The 23,511-nt window shown below is 40.6% G+C and overlaps 1 protein-coding gene across 1 annotated transcript in view; it reads left to right on the top strand.

Moving 5' to 3' along the window:
• Positions 1–16,204, top strand: part of PLCXD3 (phosphatidylinositol specific phospholipase C X domain containing 3) — a 72,685-nt gene extending 56,481 nt beyond the window's left edge. Inside the window, exon 3 of the mRNA XM_062513402.1 lies at positions 16,048–16,204. Coding sequence (XP_062369386.1) covers positions 16,048–16,204 — 157 coding nt within the window. The remainder of the gene's footprint in view (positions 1–16,047) is intronic.
• Positions 16,205–23,511: the final 7,307 nt, after the last annotated feature.

A 23,511-nucleotide genomic window follows, 5' to 3' on the forward strand; every position in this document is an offset into this window, starting at 1 on the left:
GTCACTGCTGTGGCACTGCAAACAAGTGCCACGCTGTTGCCCTGTTTTCACACCAGGCACAGTGAGTTCTTCTGAGCCTGTTGCTAATTGCAGCTCAGAACATTTGGCTGATAATGATCTGTCTCACCTCGTGGCATTTGCTGCTGGCTTCCTCTCTCCATCAGACAGTGTTTCACTGCTGTTAGTGTCTGGCTGTGCTAGAACAGGAGAGACATAAATCCAGCTGAATGGTTTTCTCTGGGTGGAAAGAACTCCTCATTCAAGCTCTGCAGTCTGTGGAACATTTGTGGAGGTATTAATCCGTATGATGAGCTCCTGGTTTGTTTGTTTGTTTTGTTTTGTTTTGTTTTTTTCTAAGCTATTTCTCATAAGAAATACAGATGGACTGTTTGAAAAACAGTTATCAGCTCTGGAAAAACATTGTTTTGTCCTTTAGTAACTGGAAGTATTAAGTATATAAAGTTGCTGAAGAGTCTAGAGGAGATACTGTATGAAGAGTTGCTGAGTTCGCTTGGTTCATTCAGCACAGTGGAGTCACAGAGGAGACCTCATAGCAGACTGGAGCTTTGTCACAAGGGGAAGTGGAGAGGCAGGCACTAATCTCTTCTCTCTGTTCATCACTGACAGGATCTTGGGAATGCCATGAAGCTATGTCAGGGGAAGTTTAGGTTGGATATCAGGACAAGGTTCTTCACCTGGAGGGTGGTCAGGCACTGGAACAGGCTCCCTAGGGAAGTGGTCACAGACCAAGCCTGACAGAGCTCAAGAAGTGTTTGAACAACATTCTCAGGTGCAATCCTTGGGATGGGGCTGTGCAGGGCCAGGAGTTAGACACAATGATCCTGATGAGTCCCTTCCAACTTCAATGCCATGATGATGGAAAAGGGAATGACTTCTCCTGGCAGCTTTTCTTCCTAGGTTTCTCAAGTGAATTGACATTAAAGCAGGGTGGGGAAACCACTGTAAGAGGGAGATCAGATTAATGTTCTTGTTAGAAACTTGGTAGTATTTAAGTGTATGGGACCTGATGAGATACATCCTAAAGTCCTGAGGGAATTTGCCTCTGGAGTTGCCAGGCTGCTGTCTGTGGTGTTTGAAAATTCATGGCTGTGAGGTGAAGTCCCAGGTGACTGGAAGAAGGGAAATGTTGTACCCATTTTTAAGAAGGGTAGAAGGGAGGACCCTGGGAACTCTGACCTGTCAGCCTCCCATCTGTGCCAGGGAAGATAAAAGAGTTCCTTGTGGAAGTTATGCTAACTTCCATGGACATACAGGGTGGACAGGGAGGTGATTCAAGATAACCATCACAGCTTCACTGAGGGCAAGTATTGTCTGGCCAACCGAGTAGGCTTCTGCGATGGAGTAACCACATCAGTGGACAGGGGATATCATCTGTGTGGGCTTGTGTAAAGCCTTTGACATGGTCCCCACTACATCCTTCTCTCTAAATCAGAGAGAGATAGATTTGATGAGCAGACTTTGGTGAATGAAGAGTACCTTGGATAGATATCCAGAGTATAGTGGTTAACAGCTCAGAGCCCTCCTGATGGACATCAGTGACAAGTTGTGTCCCTCAGATGACTTTTAAAGATCCATTTCAACCCAAACAGTTCAGTTATTCCACAGCCTCTTTGCTAAAGTGTTTCTCAGCCAAATACCTCTCTTGTCTTCTCTCCATGGGGATTTTACTTTATTGCTGATGCACCCTCTGTAGCCCCTGGTAAATTTTTACAAGATATATAATGTATTTTTTAGTCTACCTCTTCCCTGATGGTTAGCAACCATGGTTCATTGCTGTGGAGTTCTCATTAAATAAAAGATGAGATCAATTCAAAAGTTATCAGTATTACTGGAAACAAGAGACTTCTCACAATGTCTGCCTATTTTCAGTGCTGATCAAACCAATAAGAGTGCTCCAAGTCACCAAATAAATTTTTGTTTTTAAAGCTAATTTGAGATCACATCAGTGATATATTGTTTAATATTTTATTTCCTTTGTTAAGAGTTTGGTCTACAGTTGCTAGTTTTATAAATGTGACATCAAGTGCATGTTTCAGTGAATTTTTTCAACCCAGAGGTTACAAAGCCATTGGTTCTTTTTCCCATCAATGTTGCTTTTTATTGTAAACTGCAGGTATTTTAAAGTATATTCTTTTTCTTTCTTTCTTTTTTTGATTTTTTTTTTTCCCTCAGGAATGTTCTTTTCAGTGCTTTTCCCCAGGGAAAAGTCTATTTTAGCAAAATACTTTATGTCAAAACATTTCAATTTTGACTCCTAATAATTCTGTCTTCTCTTTAGATTTTTTTAATACTCTTAATTGCAATATTTAATGCTGTTTCTATATTCACAGCTTTTAATTTTTTAATTCAGAAATAGGTCTTGGACTTTATTTCATGGAAAGGCAAACATTTTGGTTTTGCTTTCTAATATGAAACAAAATCACATTTTGAAATGCTGGAGTTTAACAGAGCAGCAGCTTTTGGTTTCAGGATCTTGGTTTCCTGTCTATTCAGTACCACAGTGCATGTCATGCACTGAAGCATCCAGCCTTCACTTGCCCCCTGGTATTACAGTTGATCAAGTGACAGCACTTTTCTCTCATTCTCAATATTCATTTTAACTTTGCCCATGACCATTAGAACCTACAGTTTTATCTGCTATCTATAAGGTGAACACCACAAGCCAAGCAAAGCAGCAGTATTATTAACAGTATTAATTAACATGGTGTGCACAGTAATAAACACTGTAGAAGGATGGGTTTCTTCAGGGAGACTGTATTGTCTTAAGTAATACTGTGGCACATTTCAGGGTCCTTTATTTTTTTGAAGGAGAAGTAAATCAGAATCTTGATCAGAATTTTTCTGCTGCTTTATTTTGGCCAGAAGTTAAATGACACAACTGCCTTCTCTAAAATCTAAAATTATTTGAACTCAAGGCAGGCAGCATATTGGCAGAGGTAGCCTAGAGGTAGTGACTCAGGACCATGCAATGTGGAAGAGGCTGACAGCCTTTTTGACTGATCCAAATTTTGCTGTCCACCATGTTATACTGCCATTGATTGATGTTATCATCTTGATTTTTCAAGACTGTTGGCTAAAAGGTTGAGTTAAAAGGAAAGATGAGTATTATTGTTTGATTACAGTATATGCCAGTAATATGTTAAAAAGGGTGGCTCAGAGATAAGTAGAACTATCTAACAGAATGAAAGAAGCAGGTATTATTTCCTCCAGTTCCTCCCCAAAGCCCTCTTTTCTTTAGGCAAGATAGTCCCAGCTCTCTCATACTGTATTCATGGAGGTCCTTTAGCTCTCTGATCATCTTTGTGGCCTCCTCTGGGTCCGCTCCAGCAGGTATGTCTTTCCTGTGCTGAGGACCTGAGAGCTGGACACAATGTTCCAGCTGGTGTCTCATGAGGGCAAGGGCAATAATTACTTTCCTGTTTTTCATGCTTGGCATGGCCTGGTGCAGCTGGTAAACACATAATGCAGTTGGTAAATTGTTTAGTAGTGTGTTGTCAACTGAAATGGAGTTTGGAAATCAGAAATGAAGTTAGACTTGTTAGAAGTACCAGACTGTAGAAATGGCACCTTTCCTCAAATACCCTGGTCATCTTTAATTTTGCCATTAAGGATCTCGAATTCTGCTGTAAAGAATAAGGGAGTTTGCTGATAACACAAAGAGTCTGTCATTGTAACTGGGGGAAGCTGAGGAGTAACATATAGCAAGACCTGGATACCTGCAGAAGTAGTGAGATGAAATTCAGTGGTATAAAATGTAAGGCCATAATGATGGGAGCATGCTCTTGTAAGGCAGGATCTCATCAGCTGGGATTGGCAGACAAGGCAGCTGCTGTAGTGTAACCCATGGCTGGCTAAATCTTAGCCCTTGGCAGAAACTATAGAGAAGAAGGCGTGGTACCCTCATGCTATACACCTAGACATTTACAGCATGCACAGAAAGATGCTGATACTACCATCTGAGATATGGTAGATATCTTTTTGGATGTTCAATACAACTTTGGTCATCCATGTTCTGAGTAGAGAAAATTGACAGAGCTGCAGAGAAGGACTGCTAACTAGGATAAACAAGGAGTGAATTACTGGAGACATCCAGAAAGTTTGTCTTGTTTATCCTAGCACAGTGAGTCCTTAGAGGTTCTGTGATTACCTACTCTCTGTAAATATCACAGGAATAAATACCAGTGGGGGAAAACAGTTTAGGCTAAGGACCAGCATTCTTACAAGAACAACAGGTATACACTGACTAAATAAATTAAAGCTGGGAGTGAGAGAAGGGCACCCTACAGTGAAGTTTTCCAGCTGGAAAAGTGGGAGTGAGAAAACTGACTGCTTTTAAGATGAGCTTCATCAGCCTTTGAAAGAGGAACAGAGATCGCTAGTTAGCAAATTCCTCCCAGACCTCATTCACAGGAGAATGTTGTAGCTGCTAACCTGCCTTACCAAAGGCATCTATGCACGATGTTGTCCATGGCACTGGCTTTGTCACTGGAGATAGAAGAACAGGACCTCATGGTGCTGTGCTCCCTGCTGGTCTGCTTATGGGAGCCCTGGGAGAACTCTGGTATTGAGACATGGGGTGGGGACTCCTACCTGAGGGTGTGGAAACTTAGTGCTCTTGCAGTATTCATTCATGACCCCACTGGTTATTGAGAAGCCACAGAAGTCTGTGTTAGGGGCACAGTTCCCCATGATGTGGGGCCACCTTGGCAGAAAGATAACCTGGTGAGCCTGTCTCCACTAGCTGTATCCAGGACAAACATTTCTCACTGTAAAAGAGCAGTGACTATTTTGTAGTATCTCCTGGATACTGTATTTGGGATAATTATAATTGGCATAGTAAAGGGTTTATCATATGAATGCTTTGGGCTTGTTAATTCTAGGTTGTGAGGAAAGTTAAGTAGAAGGAATGAGGAATAGCTCTGGGAAAGCTGCTCCTGGTAAATGATTCACAGCAATGCCCAGGATGCTATTTAGGAGGATGGTGCCTCTGGGATCCAGCTGATTAACAAAGATGGTTTAGCTGTGGGAGTCCAGAGCTAGAAGCCAGAAGATGTATAAATTATAATAAGCAGCTTGATCCTTCTCTGTGGTGAAATGAAGCAGTTTTTGTGGAGGAGTTAATAGGTGTGTGCCTGTGGTCCAGGCACCAAGCTGGGATTGTGGGGCACCACAGCACTAGAGGTGGCCATGACAGCAGTGAAATAATCATCCTTATTATATATGCTGTGAATCCATTTGGTACACACCTTTCAAGGGAAATGATGAAGCCAAACTTGCAGATGATGGCTTGGTGAAGAAAAAAAAAGAGACATCAGGAAGCAGAAGAAGTGATGCTTCAGGTGTGCAGTGGTACAGCAGAGAAGAGTTCGTGTGCTAAATGAAAAGTGCTAGGAAAACAGAGTTGTGAACATTGTCGATTCTATTTGTGAAATGGGGACAAACTTGAGGAGTAGTTGTATATGAGAAAAATATGTAAGAAAACATTTATGTGTGATATTTTCAGCCTTATTGTTTTAGAAATATTGAAGTGTTTTGACAGTTTTAAGAGACCAATGGGTGAGAAAAGAATGTTTAATTGGCTATGCTGAACATGAGCTTCACATTTAATATATTTTTAATTAACTGAAAAACTGTGTGTTCCTATGTCATTTTGTTTCCACCATCTAATTTTCTGGCTTGTTTTAATCACAACATCATTCAAATCAGAGCAGTAATTATGCCCAATGTCTGTTACTTGGATGTGCTGCCTGAAACCCGTACTATATTCTTTGCTTCTTGCTGTCCAAATAGCTCTAGGGATGAAAAACTATTATTTCCCTTCTTTGGAGGTAATTATTTCTCTTACAGTTTTCCATTTAAACTTTGTTAGGTGGATTGCTTCATCATAATTTCTTTGCTGAGTGTTTAAAACAAAGCACATTTTCACCTTTGTTCTAAACAGTAAGAAAGTATTAAACTCCTGGGAGCACCATAAGATGCATCTCTTTACTTTGACTTTCTTTTATTTGAATATGGTTATTTTCCTTGTATTTTTCAACTTTGCCTTCCATATGAATTATTCTGCATATATCTGCCTGAATAACATATTGTGGAATATACTGAATAAGGTACTGTGGCAAACAGTCACCTGCAAATTTGTACTTTTTGGTTGCTTCTGTGTTCAATAGCAAGGAAGTCAAATATTGGTGAGATTCACTTTCATTTCAAGGTATCTGCAGGAGGAAACAGTTTTGCAGGCTACACGGTTAGGCTGAAAAAAATCCATATTTTATCTGTTTACTTGAGTAATTTAGATTTGTTGTAGTAACAATTTTAGAGGAAACTGTGCAATGATGTGTGAAATTCTGTTTCAAGTCATGCTGTACAAGTTCTATACAAGTTGTACAGCAGAGAAATAGTGCTGACAGTCAGAAGTTTCTTAAATAAACCTTGCCCTCCACCTAGCTGCTCTGCTTTACTCTGCTAATGTTACATATCTTTTTACTAACTTTTCCTGTAACTCAAAAGTGTGATTTTCATAATCACTCTGCTGATTCATCTGTGTTCCAAGGTTCTGGGCAGGGCTAAATGCTTTTAAAAATCCCCTCTTCTCCTCTGATGTGGTAGATTCTCTTTCATTATTCTTCACATTAAATTTCGGAGTATTTCTTCCATGCACTACCTTATATTACTTCCCCTCAAAATCTCTGTCTTCTTTCTTGAATCATTCAAATTTTACATTTTCAAGAATGTGAATTTTAGTAACAAGGAGATGAGCCAGCAGCAGCAAGTGAAACTCTGAAAGGGGAGTAGCTGAACACTTCTATACCTCGAGTACCCAAATAAGTTCCTCAGCAGGACAGCTCTGTGAAAGGTCCCAGATGACACACAGTGGCAGCTCTTGGAGAAAACAAAGTCCTTGTCTCAGTCGGGTGCAGGAAACATTGGCTGTGAATGGTCTAGTACTGGCTATAACATAACATCTGTGACAAAGGAGTTCCAGCTCTGCTGTCAGATTCTGACATCTGATTTGGATGCTTTAATACAGGGATTCAAATGTAATGGGTGTATGAATACATCATAAATCTTTTTTTTTAAAGAACTAGGAGATGGGGGAGGAAAAAAAACCAAACCTGTAGCTGTTCCTTTGATTGGTGACAGATATTTTCTTCTGTAAAGCAGAGGTTTTCTGTTTCACGGACAGTGGAATAAGTTTCAATTCCAGTCTCCATATCCTATGCATATTGTAATTTATTTTAATTTTTTAATGTTTCTTGAACACCCAGATTTCTATGTGGAACTGAGAGCAGAACCAGCTGTCCCACAAGATAAAATATGCCTCATCCAGGTACCTGTGTTAATGAGTGCTCAAGCTTGGTGTTTGTGCTACAAGAGGTTGAAAGGGATGATGACTGAAGACCACTCTGACCTCCCTGATCACCACTCTGTTATCTCCAAGAGATAACTGATTAACATGGACTCATAGAATGGATGGTGTTGGAAGAGACCTTTTAAAGGTCATCCTGTGCTGTGGGCAGGCACACCTTCCACTAGATTTGATTGCTCAAAGCCCTATCTATGCTGGACTTGAACACTTCCAGGTATGGGGCATCTGTAACTTCTCTATTTAGGTGCCTCACCACCTTCATGGTCAAAAATTGCTTCCTAATATCTAATCTAAACTTGCTCTTTTTCAGTTTGAAGCCATTCCTTGTGTCCTGTCACTCCATGCCCTTTAAAAGTCCCTCTTCAGCTTTCCTGTAGACCTCATTTAGGAACATGCTCTATGGTCTCCCTAAAGCCTTCTCTTCATGCTGAACCATCCCAGTTCTCTCAGACTGTGTTCATAGGAGAGGAATTCCAGTCTTCTGCTTCATCCCATCATCTTCATGGCCTCCTCTGGACTTACTCCAAGGTCCGTTTCCTTCTTCTGGGGGCTCCAGACCTGGATGCAGCAGTCCAGGTGGTGTTTCACCCCAGTGGAGCTGAGGGGCAGAATCCCCAGAATCCTCCAGCCTCCTGGCCACACTGCTCTGGATGCAGCCCAGATTAGCTTTCTGGGCTGCAAGTGCATATTGCTGGGTCGTGTTGAGCTTCTCATCCACCTACACCCCCAAATGCATCCCTGCAAGGACTTCTCTCAATCCCATCGGCCCCCAGCCTGGTGGTTGCCCTGACCCATGTGCAGAACCTTGGATTTGACCTTGCATTTCATGAGGTTTGCAGAGACCTGACTCTCAAGCCTGTCAAAGTCCCCCTGGATGCCATCCCTTCCCTCCAGTGTGTTGACTGCCCCACACAGCTCAGTGTCAGCAAACTTGCTGAGGGAACCCTCAATCCCACTGCCCAAGTGACCAACAAAGATCAACAGCACCAGTCCTAATACCAACCCTGGGGGGACACCACTTAACACAGCTTTCCACCTGGACATTAAACAACTGACCACAGCTCTTTAAGTGTGACTATCCAGCCAATTCCATATCCACCAAGAGATCCATCCACCTAATCTATGTCTCTTCGATTTAGTGAAAAGGATATCATGACCATGTCTAATGCTTTACACAGCTCCAGATTAGAGAAGCAGTTGATGAGCTTGTCTAATTTGATCTGTTGAAACACTGAGAAAAAAAAGCTTTTGAACAGAGACATCCTCATAGCAAGTAGTACTTTTCCTTTAAGTCCTTTGTCTATTGTTTATTTTCCATACAAGGGTAACTGCATGTTTTACAAGCCTTTTTCAGTCATAATGTAAAAGCTAAACATCAGGGTTTGTATGGCAGCAGCTCAGACTTTTAGCTCTGCGTAATTTTTTGTTGTGTCCCCTGCCCATTTGTTGTTGGGCAGGGGAAAGTTCCAAGGTTTGTGAGTGCTGGCCTTTCAGGTGCTCAGCTTCATGGTTTTTCACAGAAACCTGCAGTTTCCAGCCAGCATGAAAAGACTGGGAGAGCAGCTCAGATTTTTCCCACAGGCTTTATTATCGTCTGTGAAGGGGTCAGACTACACATCCAAAGATGGGGAATCACACATGTACTTTTATAGGGTTTGGGGGGATCCTAAATAAACCAATGGAAAACAGGGTTAACACATTTTGGCCAACTACATTATCTTTCTTTGTTTGGGGCAACCAATTATAAAGAACCAAACCTAACCAATAATATTCTAAAAAGATAAGAAGAAGAGCTTGTATTTTTCTAACATGAGTCATTCTAAGCAAGTAGTTTTTCTTATCTCAAAGGGGATTCCAGGGGGCTGTCGCAGGGCTGTTTGCAGAGGGATTCATCTCCTCTACAGCTCTGTCTTTGCCACTTCAGTTCCCTACTGCATTAACCAAGAGAGTATCAAAAACTTGAGTTGTCTCCTTAATGAGATCTTTTATACTACAGAGCCTACTGAATCCTCTTCCTGCTGCCTGCATTCCTAATGCTAGTAGTTAATGCTCTAGATGCAATGGCTAAAAACAGGAAATAAGGGAGAAATGGGATGTTGAACATTAATTACCTCCAGAAACCACCATTTGCTGCTATTAGATATCCCATAGAATTTTTGTAGACTATGTGGGTTTAACAAATTTAGCTGAAATATTTTTTGAAGGGAGGGCAGGAGTATTCCTTTCAAGTTCATTTCTGCGTCCCTTTATAAATGAAACCCAGAAAGTCAACACTCGTTCAATCTGAGAAGGAAGACATCTGGCCCTGGTGACTCTGCAGAGTATGCTGCTAAGGTAATTACATTAAAAGATGCATCTGTCCCCGTCATGCTTGTCTGTATCATTTGAATAGTTGCATTTCCAAATTGTATAAAGCAATTGAGGATGACTGAATTACAGACAAGGTTTTCAGAAGAATAAATTCAAGGTTGTTAGATATTAATGTAGGTAGTTCTTGCGACATGGCAGCTCACATATCTAATGTCCACTCAGGATCCATGGGAAGAAATTCCCAAATTCAATGTTGCCCAAATTTTATGGTTTGACTCAGTCTGACCTTGGTGGTCCCAATTTTATGACAATGTTACTGCTGCCTAAAGAGGATCCAAGGGTGGTGGAAGTGCATCTTAGGAGTTCCCTTTCCAAGCTTTTTGTGCTGAACTCATGTAAATCTCTGTGCTTCAGTTAATTTCTCCCTTGTTTGTCACATCTCAACAGTTAGTGAGGACCTGTTGCAAACCAAAACTTGTCAATGAATCCAGGACAGAGGGAGAGCAAAACTGCTTGTTGTGCTTCTGTTAATTCAGACCATTTCCATGTGCTGTATTAATTTTGTCTCTAAGGTCTATTAGCACAACTGAGAGAACTGTAAATTTTGATCAGGGGGTGGAAACAAATGGCTGGCATATTAAAGAGGAAGACCTTTTAAAGTAGTTTTGTTAAAAAGAAAATTATGACAGAATGATGTAATGTATGGATGGAATGGTACCTGAGGCTCATCCTTTGCAGGGAAACTTATTTACAGATGCAGAATAAATCTTTAGCAGGAGCAGAGTGAGGTCATGGTGAACACTCTTGAGCATGCCACAATACCATTATTTCTGGGTACTCCAGTTGAAGCTAATGAGGATGTATAAGGATATCTGTATTGGGGTGCTCTGAATACAGAGAGAGTTTGTGACATCTCCCTCACTGGGGGCTTGTAAATAGATTAAACTGAACCAGGAATGGTTTGTATCACTGATCTTTGTGCAGTTGATCTTGTTCAAAGTGGGCTGGATGAACTTGGATGACTTTTCAAAGTTCTTTGCAGTCGTGATTTTCATGCTTCAGTGACACACGGGAAATCCACTGCTCCCACTGGAGCGATGAATCTCAGCATCCGTGAAAAGCCAAGGTGAGCATATGCTGAATTATGGCTCTGGAATTCAGTGTTGTTGCAGATAGTGGTAAAATTGAATGGAGTGGGGAGAAATTAAGGAGTATAGGGACTCTGAGTCAGGCTCATGCAAGCACAGCCTCCTGCATAGGGGCTCTGGTTTTGTTCAACAGTAACATCTATTTGCAAAAGGCTGCAGGAAGCAGGGTGTGTGCTTCACTGCAGAGGGAAGAAATGCCTTGTGTCACTTTGTCCTGAGCATGCAGACCTGCTGCAGTTCTCACTGGTGTTACTGGGAATTGGCTCTTAATGCTCAGCAGCATCACATCCTGTGAACGGGACCAATTTCTCACTGTGGATTAGGTTGTACTGACTCCCTGCACTCCAGAAGAAAACCTGTTCTCTGCGTTTAGTGATCAAGCTCTTGTTAAATAGTGAATAGCTGTTCTGTTTGGTGTTTGTGAAGTTGCTTTTGCTTCTCTTCTCCTGTGAAAGCTCTGCAGAAGGGAACGGCTGTTCCTCCATGGGAGGTCCTGTCTTACAGTACTCCTGTCATTAGTCTTCTGTCACACTGTCAGGCTTTCATGACTCAGGCATTAAAAAAACCAAATAACCAACCCTCTTTCTGAACTAAAATAGCCTAAGAACAGTTTTCTAAAAGCAAATCTTAATGCAAATAATTAGGTCATATTTTCTTTCTGAAAGCTTGTAATGGGACTCATGATTTTACTGCTTAAACTGAAGCAACTTGAATGCTTAATTATTATTTTTTAAAGCAAAATTTAATGCCATTGAAGTCACTTGAGAGTTTCAATAAATTAAAAAAAAGGGGTCTTGTAGATTCAGTAACTTTAAAAAGAGCTATGCCTGTTTTGTAGTTTAGGTCAGTATTTCTCAGCAGATCACCTTTAATGCATCAGAAAATGGTTCCTGAAAGAAGAGAAAAACTTTAAAATAAATATGTGCACATTTCTGCTTATATAAGCAAGCAAGCAGAACAGGCAAAATAGAGGTAATAAAATAAGTGTCAAATCTGAGCCTAGATTTTACTGTGTTGTAAATGAAAATTGCTGTAGCAATGCTATATGAGAAAGTACATGGCTTCCCTCCCCCCGCCCCCCCACAAAAAAAGAAAAGTGCCAAAAATGGTGAAGTAGGGCATGCTTGCAGTCAGGGTATAAACCATCCTGATACCTGGGTCATGCCCAAATTACGAGTACCTCTGACTGACCCACTGAGGTGCCACCCGAGATAAAAGCTTAGGTCTCAGAAGAAATACAGCAACATCAAGTATCTCTGTGTGACTTTGCATTGTCCAGCATTGGTAGGTCCCTACCACCCAAATCTCCTCTACTCTTCCCCTTCTCATGCAATCTTTGGCAGGTGGAAATGCTGCTCCAGAAGGCTGCTGGGCATCACATGGGGGGTGGATCTGTCTGCATATGTGGAGGTGCAGTGGTGGTAGTTGGGGCTGGACCACAGCCTTCCCATGGGCTCCTTCCACATCAGTCACACAGCTTTACTGCCGCCATCCTGGCAGTGAGGGGCAGCTGTCTGGTACCTCCTAGTTTCCAGTTAGTGAAAAGAAATGAGATACTCTACATATTCCTTCAGGCCAGAAAATTTATCACCAAGATTACTGATCTCAATCCATGGTCAGACTGGGGTAACATGCCATTCACCTCCTTCCCTGACAATACTCCAGCCCCCCAGCCTTGTGTCTTTGCTCTCCCTACACTACAGGTGCCATTAACCCCTCTGCTTACACCAGGGATGTGGAAAATCAAAATTACTTCAATTGATGGTTTGTGGGGCAATGCTGCACTGACCTGGCAGGGTCAGATCTGGCCAACTCCAGCCCAGGTCAGAGGAGCTGCAGTAGGATGAAAACAGTGCCCCAGGAAGTGAGGTAAGAGAAGAGGACTCCTCTCTTTCTCTGGCACAGGTCTTGTGGAAGAGCACAGCTAGTCTCCTCTCTGACTCTATGCAAAGACAAGCAGCACCTTCTGTGCACGTGGCTCTGGGTTACATGGTGGCTTGGAACCCGTAGGGGTTAGAAGTAATTCCTTATGAGAACTGGGATTGTGGCCATAAGGTCTGGACTGTACCAGTTGTGGGAGGCACCCTAAAGCACAGATACCCTCTGAAGGTGAGTCAGGACCTGCCTAACACGGAGGCAGTGATGCTCTTAGGGTTTGCAGGCTGAGAGGCTTCTGTACATATGCTCATGCATAAAATAATTTCTTACCACCCCAGCAAGATGGATTGGGTTTGTATGGCATGGTTTTGGTAGTGGGGGGGGTTGGTTTCTGTGAGAAGTTTCTAGAAGCTTCGCGCATGTCTGACAGAGAACCACATAAGAATATTTATGAAGACCATGATACATACTGGGCTTTTGTGAGCTCAGTCATGTAGGTGGTTTGTTCGCCTGACTAAATCCCTTGGTGAGAACAATCACTAGTTTGAGGCACAATTTGGAAATTACAAGGCAGGGTGAACAAGGTTTGTACTGCTATCACAAAGACACCCCAAGGAATATTAAAGCAGGGTTATTCTAATAATTATTGTGAGCATTTGAGATATACACTGAAACTGAGCAATATGTGGTTTCTTGGAGTCACTGGTGTAATCCACTCTCAAGATGGCACATGGGGAAGAGATGATCTATATGGTTTTTGTATTAACTTCTGTCATAAACAGAGCTACAGAGCCTACATCAAATCTTTAAGGTCAGTGAAATCTTTTCTTCAGCTTTTTCTAAAACAGGATTGTGTTATTTGGCTTTGCTATGCAAATAAGCTTTTTGTTTGATAATGTGATTCATTTCTGACTTATCTTTAAATGCTCTCTAGTTTCATGAACAAAAGGTTTCTGTGACTTTATCAAGCAATTTACATTTGAGCAGAGGGTCATGCAACTGTGTCCTGTGTGAAATATCAGTAAAGCAAAAATAACCCATTTAACTAACCAAGTCAACTTCAGATTAAATGACAAGGCAGGCTGACTTTAGCGCTAATCAAAAGTGCTAATCAAAAGTTAAGGCATGACTGTTTGCTGGAGTCTGACTTACTACAAAAACTTTAAGAAAAGGAAAATAGTATTTTGGTCAATATGGGTAAGTGTATGGACAGCAAACTGTATGATATGAAGAAATAATTACATCAGAACCAGCTTCAGGACAAGTAAAAGACAATAAAAGAAGTTAATTATGCTTCAAGGGAAGTAAAATATCGAGGTTATGAACTTATGAGGAAGGAAGGAAGGAAGGAAGGAAGGAAGGAAGGAAGGAAGGAAGGAAGGAAGGAAGGAAGGAAGGAAGGAAGGAAGGAAGGAAGGAAGGAAGGAAGGAAGGAAGGAAGCTTACAGTCAATGAATTGGTTCACCTTTAAAGCTGTAACTCCTTGGGTTTAAATAGGAAGTTATTAAATGCAAAAGCAACATGCTGCCATCTCGTGTGTTTGACCTTGCATTTTGCACAGAGTTCAGCAGTACCTTTCACATGTGAAGATGCAGTGGAGTTTACAGCTGCTCTGAGCTGTCTTTTGTCACCTTGGTGGTCTGTGCTGTTCTGCTGAGATCTATCCTGGTTCTGGTTGCTTGTAGACCTGTTCAAGCAGTCCAGGCATTGCCAGGCATTTAACACCTGACCTGTGCCCTGCTGAAGTTCTACAGAGTGCATCTTTTCAGAATTACATAAACCTACATCTAAAGGTGCTGTCTGGGTTCATAAACAGCAGAATGCTTGAATTTGGCTTTATGAGCTGCTGTGCATACATACAAGTGCTTCAGTCATACTGAATCAATGATTGAAACAAAATGTATTGCTGATATATGGATCTCATAGTAGGTTCAAGTACAACTTGGTGAAACAAAACCTTGGTATTCTATGAAGTCATAAAGAGGAATAATTTTAGCTGCTTGGGTTTTATTCTGTATTAAATTATTTTTAAACTGACTGATTCTAATAGCCACTGACAAGCACAATCGTTGTCTGCAAATAGTTCTCTTTTCCTTAGATCCGTTTTCCTAAAGCTTTTGAGAAAACATATAGGTTCAACATGTTCACCTTCATTTAAATTACTGTCAGACCAAAATTTTCCATGTACCTTGTGTCTATGAAAAAGGCTCCACAACATGCTGGTTTAGGTAAAATCACAGATTTATAGATCTTAGAGCAAAGCACATTGTTCTTCTAAACTGACTGCAGCCCTGCCCAGACCTTAGGTTCTTTTATTTAACTCAGCAGCTTGAGGTTGACCAAAAGTATAATTTTGGAATGATATCGAGGCTTGATTTAAAGACTCAGAGTGCTGCAGAGTTTGTTACAGTCATTGGGATTTTGTACCAATGGTCAATTACCCTTTCTCTGAAAATTGCCCTTTCTCTGAAAAATACCTTTTCTCTTGAAAAATGTGTACTTTATTTTTTTTTTAACTCTGCTAACTTCTCTCTTCTAAAAACTGGGTTTTGCTGCTTGGCAGCCTCAGCAGGACTAAGGAGCCTTTTATTTTTCTCACAGATGTTTCTTGTGATTGTTAGTTTATATTTTTACTTAAAATTACAGAACATTTTTTATACTCAGAAATACAGGCAGTTATTCTTTAGACACAGTATTCCTTTGCTACGGATCTGACATAAATAAAATCTGCCATATTAGAAAAGAATTGATATGATTATGATTTCTATTTCAGTTACCAACCACTGGTTTATGATTAAGTCTAATTAATTCATGGTTTGGGCATAAATACTGGTGAAGAAAGGGTTTTTGGTATATGCTGTACTTTTACTGAAGGAATCATGGTTGTTTCTGTGTTCCTCAAAATGCTATTTGCAGCATTTCCTTGAGTGCACCAAACATGCTTTGCTTGAGTCTCTGTTATTTGTTTTTCCATAAGCAATTCCCTTGGAGTCATATGCCCAGATCATATAAAAAATTATCTGGTCCATGGCCTGGTTTTTGCCTTATGCCTAGGCAAAATCAATAATTACTCTAAGACTGCATGATCTTCCTTCCATTCTTTTCTACTGAAAAGTTGAAGTGCAATCAACATTTCATTTCCCCAGAGAATGAACATTAAAAACAGTTTTAAAAAAGCTTGAGCAGCAATCTGTGTCAGGTCTCACTTGGTTTCTTTCCCTTAGGAACCAAGTAAGATCAGTGGGAGACACTGTCAGTAAATCCTGCCTTGCTGCATTTGTCTAACTGATTTATGAGTAATTATTGTTCCTCTTTTCTCCTTAGGGCTCTTCCTGCAATGATGGAGTGGGTCCGAACTCAGAAAGCAGGAGAAAGTGGTGTGAATATTATCACTGCAGATTTTGTAGAACTTGGTGACTTTATCAGCACAGTCATAAAGCTCAACTACTCTCTGGATGAAGGTGAAGATGACACTACTTGATAGTACTGTGATATGTGTGTTGTTGTGTTATTCAGAGTTTGAAAAAAAAAGATTGTATTCTAAAAGGATTATATTGTAAAACACTCATCTTGTAACACACTGAGGTGTTTAGGGCTTTAGTGGGTGGGCATAAGGGAAATGTTTTCATCATCTATGATCATTTTTCATATTTGTGTTCAATGTGAAGAGCAAAACTAAACATGTTTACAGTGTTTGATAAAAGAAGGCCATTTACAGGTTCTCCATGAGGTACCAAATGTGATTAACGTGTCTTCTGTGGTTATGAACAGTGCCAAGAAATTTGTTGTTTTCAGAGCAAGGGGATGTATATACTGTCCTCCTCCTGCTCACAGCAGGATTCCCAATGGTGTGAGCATTGCACCAGACAACTGAGGACAGTATATCTGGCACGAAAATTTTAAGCTGCTACATTTCATCTGTTAGGTGGTTTAACTGATCATATTTATCAATGAGCTGCAGGTTTAAATGCCTTTGTGACGTAAATCCAAAGTCATGCTTCTAATACATGCATAATCAGTGGACAGTAAACATGATGTGCAATGTACCATAATCAGTGGGCAGTAAATGTGATGTGCTATGTAGCTTGCACAAAGCACAGACAAAATCCTGCTTGCTTTTCATTCTCAAAATGGGGTTTTCCAACATCTCTGCCTCAGATCAAGCCAGCAGATATGTGGTACTGGCCTAACTCTGTAAATCACAGAGTGGCCTGGGTTGGATCCTTAAAGATCATCTAGTTCCAACACCCTGGCCATCAGCCACACATTCGGACACTTTTCACTAGACCAGGTTGCTCAGAGCTCCATTCAGCCTGGCTTTATGCAATTCCAGGCATGGGGCATCCACAGCGTCTCTTGGCAACATGTTCTAGTGCCTCATCACGCTCACAGCAAAGAATTTTCCTAATATCTAATATAAACCCACTCTCAGTCTGACGCCATTCCCCCTTGTCTGTCACTACATGCCCTTGTAAAATGTCTCTCTCCACCTTTCTTGTAGACCCTCTTCGGGTAGTGGATGACCAAAATTAGGTCACCCCAAAGGCTTCTCTTCTGTAGACTGAACAATTCTAATTCTCTTAGCCTTTCCTCACAGGAGAAGTGGTCCATCCCTCTAATCAACTTCATGGCCTCCTCTGGACTTTCTGACAGGTTCCTGTCCCTCCTGTGCTGGACCCCAGCTCTGGATGCAGTGCTCCAGGTGGGTCTCAGCAGAGCAGAGCAGAGGGGCAGAATCCCCTCCCTGCCCTGCTGCCCACAGGGCTCTGGATGCAGCCCAGGACACGTTTGGCTCTCTGGGCTGTGAGTGCCATGGCTGGGGCATGTCCAGCCTCTCACCCACAGCATCCCCAAGTCCTTCTGGGCAGGGCTGCTCTGGGTCTGTTCATGCCCAGCCTGTGCTGATACCAGGGGTTGATCTGACCCAGGTGCAGCACCAGCACTTGGCCTTGTTAAACCTCATCAGATTCCCATGGACACACTTCTTGAGCTTGTCCAGGTCCTTCTGCATGGCATTCCATTCTTCAGTGGTGTCAACAGCACCACTCAGTTTGGTGTCATCTGCTAATTTGCTGAGGATGCACTGGATTCCTTTGTCTATGTCATTAATGAAGATATGAAATAACACTGGTCACAATATAAACTTCTAAGGGACAGCTGCTGGTGTATATTTTCCTTGGTTCCAGCAGGAACACAGTTAGGCCAGCTTTGAGCACCACTTCTTCCCAGGATTAATTTATGTAAGAGCCTGATCCTGTATCCATTGAATTGAATAGGAAAACATCTGTGTTTACTGTGGATTGAGCATAAGTTAAGTTGTGTGTACTAAGATGCGCAGTAGTATTTTGTCCCATGGTGGAAACCTGATTTCTGCAAGACTGAAACTGCACTTAAAAATAGGTGCAGTTTAAGCTTCTCTTTAAGGCAGCTATGAACAGAACACTTTTCCACTGATTACAAAAAATCAGCACCAGTTTCATCAGTGAGAAGTTCCTGTACTAAAGAGTGTAGTAGTTCAGCCCTAGCTAATAGCAGTACTCTATAGTCCTTAAATTGTCTGTGGGATATAATACTACATAACACAAGGTTGAAAATCTACTGAGTGGCACTGTTCCAGCAACAAAATCACTGATCATCCTAGTTTTGAAGAAATGTATATTAAAAGTAAATGGAAAACTTAAGTAATTTATAAAGTAAGAGCATTGCAACTGTATGACACCAAACTGGATAAAATACAGGCAGTCCTATCTCCTGGACATATCAATACACAGGTACACAACTTTGGAAAGTAAAACATCTCATCTGTACAAAACAATAGGTGCTGTAAAATCTTACAAGGAAATGCTCTTAGAAATATTGCAGGGATTTATGAGGTAGACTTAAGGTAAAATTTCTGTTCATATTATTAGTACTTTTCTTTGAGTGAGAAGAGAATTGCACCACACAGTCCATTGCTATTTTCTGTCAGATAATAATGACAACTATCTCCCATCAGAGTTTAAAAATTCAGGAATGGTCATATTGAACAGATGGGTAACTATTGAACAGATAAGCATCATGGAGGGATGGTTGGCTTTAGTTTAGGGAGTGGAATAAAATGAACAGTTACTGCTATTTTGTACTGAGAGGGTGCCTTGGAAAAAGTGTATGCACATGTAAGTGTAGAATAAAGTAATTCAAGTGTATGTGTAGTATAATGACACATCTAATTGTATGTGTATAACACAGACATCCTTGTACACTTGCATAATGATCTTTGGGGTTCTGGACAGGACTAATATAAATTTGTTTGAAAAAAGCCCATGCAGCTGTTATGAAGTTATGATGGCTGTTTCATCATTCTACTCTGTATAGGTTAGGAGTGTATGAGTCATTCCCAATGAAATCTGTGATCTAAGATAGTTTGATTTTTTTATGGCATTTAAACTTCATCCAGACTGCATCAAAAATTTACGTAGTCCCAAGTTATGGTTTTGTTGAACAAGGGGTATGACTTTAATGCTTTCATCCACAACTAAACAAGTTATAGAGTCGTTTGGTAGATTTTGTTTCTGATTTCCACAAGCTCTCCAAGTAAAATTTATGTAACAGACATAAAAATTAAACATGAAAATAAATGTTTGAACCCACACCTATGTGGGTGTCCTACATAGAAATGTGAAAATGTTATTGTATTTATTGGCAGCATGGTACAAAATGCTCTTTTTTCCAATTACCTGGAGTTGGTTGTTTCCAGACTCCTCCTGTGATTCTTCAGCTGCTTAAATATAGTCAAAAGAGTTAATCAATCTTTCTAATACAGTAAAGTGATCCAAATCCTTGGGCGGAGTGAAAATTAGGATTCTTTTGTTTTTCTATTCTGGCTGAAATTCTGTTGCATCTGAGAGCATCAGCAACAGATTTCTGCTGGTACCCCTGTTCAAACACACACCAGACACACCAGGCTTTTTGCTTGCTCAGAGGTGTACTCAAGGCAAATGCTTTGCTGTATTTTAAAAAGTGTATGTGTGTGTGCCTGTATATATGAATAGGTATAGAGCTATCTAGAATTTGTTAGCATTGTTATGAAATGTTTGCTTAGTGTCAGTTTTATTCTAATTCTCATTTGGAAACAAATAGAAAATAAAAGCAAAGCAAAAAAAAATCCTCTGACAAGAAACAGTAATAGACAAATTTTATCATTTGTCCATTAATGGGGGAAAATACTAGCAAAATGTTAAATTTTGGTCAGAAAAGAAATGTTTTCATTTAGCTGTCAATCTTTCTATTGGAGAAGCACAGCACTTTATGGTAGGAACAGGTAAACAAACTTGCCTTAATTACTAAAAGAAAAAAGTGCATGTGGGGATATACTATCCATGCTCTTCTGAAGATTTCATCTGTGAGGGCCTAAAACTGTAAGTCCTGATAGAGATGCACTCCCTGTTGATGTTGTTTGGGGATCTTGCCAAAAAAGAACAAGCCAGAAAGTACTATGCAGCACAACTGGACCAATCAAGAGCCCAGTTTTGACACCCATATGCAGCTAAAATTGTCTTTGATTTCAACCAGAAATGTGTTTGCAGGGTTGGGTCAGATGTGTTATTCTGATCCCATTAACTTGGAAGGTTTCTTCACATGTATTGTGAAGAGTCTTGCATGGGAAAATAGTTGACTGTAATCAGCTCATCAAGGAAAAATACCTGTCTACACATTTGATCTTTATAAGCATCTACTTACTCAAACTGGCATGTCACTCACTGCCAAAACATTTTTTTGTTTCTTCTGCTTCTTTTCCCCCTCTCTATGTTCCTCATGTATACATTGAGTACTGTTGTTTTCTGATAGTTTCATGTGTTTATTTGATCCTTTCTTTTCACCCATACCTGAAAAATGGTGACTGTGCTGCACACAGAGTGTCTCAGCTGTGTAAACCCACCTGGCTCCATTTCTCAGCTTACACATGCTGAGACATCTTCATTCCATACTGTTCTAACCTGCAGAAGTCCAGTCCTAACAGGAAGTGGTCCCTGGATTGCAATTCCTGCCTTGTATGGTGAGGGCTGAATTGGAATCAGACCACAGGAATGTAGTTTTAGCATTAGTGGGTTATTTGCATTCTTTTGCAGTTGGATACATTACTGGTTTTGTAGGTCCTGCCATTTCAAAACATTATTTTAAATATACACATGTATGTATATATATATATTCATGCATGGCTGAGGGGGAATGTATGATCCTGTATGCTGGGCTCAATCTTTCTGTCATACTGATACAAATCTAGACAGTTTCTACTAATTTCAAAGTTGTTACTAAGCCTTTGCCCCGAGATGAGAGTGAGCAGATAGTCACTGTGTAGTAACTATAGGCTGTGTTGCAAATGAAATTTAAAACTGTGGAGCTTAATTCCACAAAATAAGAAAAGAAAGTGGAGTGCCCTGAAAACACAGTTCCAGTGCTGTTTATCCTCAATTTAATATATGAAGCACTAGTTATTAGCAACTGATTAGGCCATTTGGTGATTTCAAGAGTTCAGGTAACACCATTTCAAAGTTCTAAATTCCTTTCCAGTGAAGCAAAAGCTAATAGTGTATGATGTATTTGCCATATCTCAGTGGTAGCTTCTGTGATACATACAGTCAATGTTGTTCTGAATTGTATATCTTTACCCAATGATGAGGTTAAAATATGCTGTATAGTATGTGTAATGTATTGATTACAAGTATTTGGAGTTCAGTGGTCTATTTAGTTTTTACTGTGCTGCTGTTTCGTAGGTATGTGTGTAAATGGGATTATGGATTGTCTACAGTGTACAAGGAAATAATAATTAATCCTAAAGGAAAAGGGCAGTTATGTGACCTGCCTTAATGCATTAGGATAATATTGTTAAATCTCGTAATTATCAGTTCTGTTTCAGATGTTACCAAGGGTTGTTCATAGAGCAGACTCCCTCACTTTCTGGCACGAAGGAGTTAAACTTGAAGTTACTTGGAGCTCACTTACAGATTTGTAAATAAAGGATATTTGCCTGATCAACTGCCTTGAATGTACAAGGTGGCAAAGACATGATTTCCAGTGTGTTACAGATCAAATCACTTCTGCGCACACACAGCTCCTGCTGATGTCAGCAGGAATTGTGATCATGTAATTGAGTGGCCTGAAATTCATCTTCTGGAATATAGTCATGATAGGAGGATGGGGATATCCTGGCTTTAAGGAAGTGCCTGGATGCTATGCAATACTGCTCATGTTCTGTGTTGGAAAATAGCTTTAAATTTGCAGGAAGAGCTTTGAACTTTGCTCCAGTGTAGGTTGGACCTATCAAAACAAAAACAAAAACAAAAAACAAAAGCAAACAAAAAAAACCAAAAAAAAACCCCTTATGTAGAAATTGTGAATGTCATAGGCTGATCAGCATGGCCTGGCCTGGCCTGCCCATATACAGCATTCTGCTTTCAGGAATTGTGGCATCTTTAAATTATAATTAAAAAAACCCTAGAATAATTCCCTGTCCCTGCAGGACCTCTTAGGCATCTCTACGTTGCCTACAGATATGACTCCTGTACTATTCCCACAGCCAGGTCTAGCTCTTCCTTCATGGTTTATGTTTAAGATGCCTGATGCCAAGAGAAATTAGGAAAGAGGTACTAACTAAACACAGAGGGTGTCCACCTTGTGCCTGGTTGATTGGAGTAGCATGTCTGCCCTCCAGTAGCATGTTTGGTATGAGGTCAGCTTCAGTCAGATCCACCTGAACAGTGACTGAGGGGAGGCCCAAGTCTGATTTCAGACCCTCTTCAGTTGTCCAGTTAAACTACAGCATCTCTCCTTTGCCTCAGCTCAGTGCTGCTTATCTGGACTTACCCACACACATCCCTTTACCCGCCAGCTGTGAGTATTAGATATTTGTCAGCCTCAGTACATGACGGCAATCCACACGGTTGTATAAGATGTTAAGTCTGTGGGGCTAAAAGCTGGTAGTGGGCCTTATCTGATGTCCCAGGATGGTTTATCTCTACGCTCCAAGTTATGCACACACATCCTCTTAACAAGCGTCACCTTAGCCAATGAGTATTTCCTCAGAGGGAAGTGCACTTAGGGGTTTTTGTTTCTGCAGTAAGATGGCATGTACTAATTTCTTCCTTCAGCCTTTGGTCCTACAAAGGTCAGTTTGATTGGAAGAAATTCCTCAAGTAGCTGCAATTAGTTTTCCTGTGAAGCAGGGATCCTTAAAGCAGAATCCTGGAGCGATGTATAATTGCTATTACTGAAAATAAATATATATGGTTTAAAACGCAATCTTAAAAAAGAAAAATTATATGGGGTTGCCAGGACAGTTAAGTTTTTGACTGCTTCAGTCATCAGTAGTTTAGTATCATCTAGGTGATGATTATTAGCATGTTATTGCCACACTGCCTCCTGACACTGTTCAGGGTCTCTGTACAGAAGCCTTATTATTCCCAGTGAGCATTAATGCATTTGAATGACTTGTCTCCATTTTGGTGGGAAGGGTGATTGTGTAACACTGAGAACATGGAGCTCCCTGTGTGTTGTGCCCACAAAGGTTCACAGAGCTGCACCTTCTCGTTTTAGGATCTGTTTAATAGTACTTTAATAAATGTTGTGTTAAAAATGCCTACAGTTCTATATAGCAAATGTGAATTTTTATGACAAGAATGTGTATTTAGAGTTTAAAAAGGTAATATAAAATCCAGTTTCTTTGTATCCAGTGAAACATCTAATAAAGCTCTGGTACCTGTATTCTTGTTTTATGGCTTCATTGCTTCCTTTAAGGCTTTTCATGTCAGA

This window comes from Cinclus cinclus, chromosome Z (genome assembly GCF_963662255.1).
Source record: "Cinclus cinclus chromosome Z, bCinCin1.1, whole genome shotgun sequence".
NCBI lineage: Eukaryota > Metazoa > Chordata > Aves > Passeriformes > Cinclidae > Cinclus > Cinclus cinclus.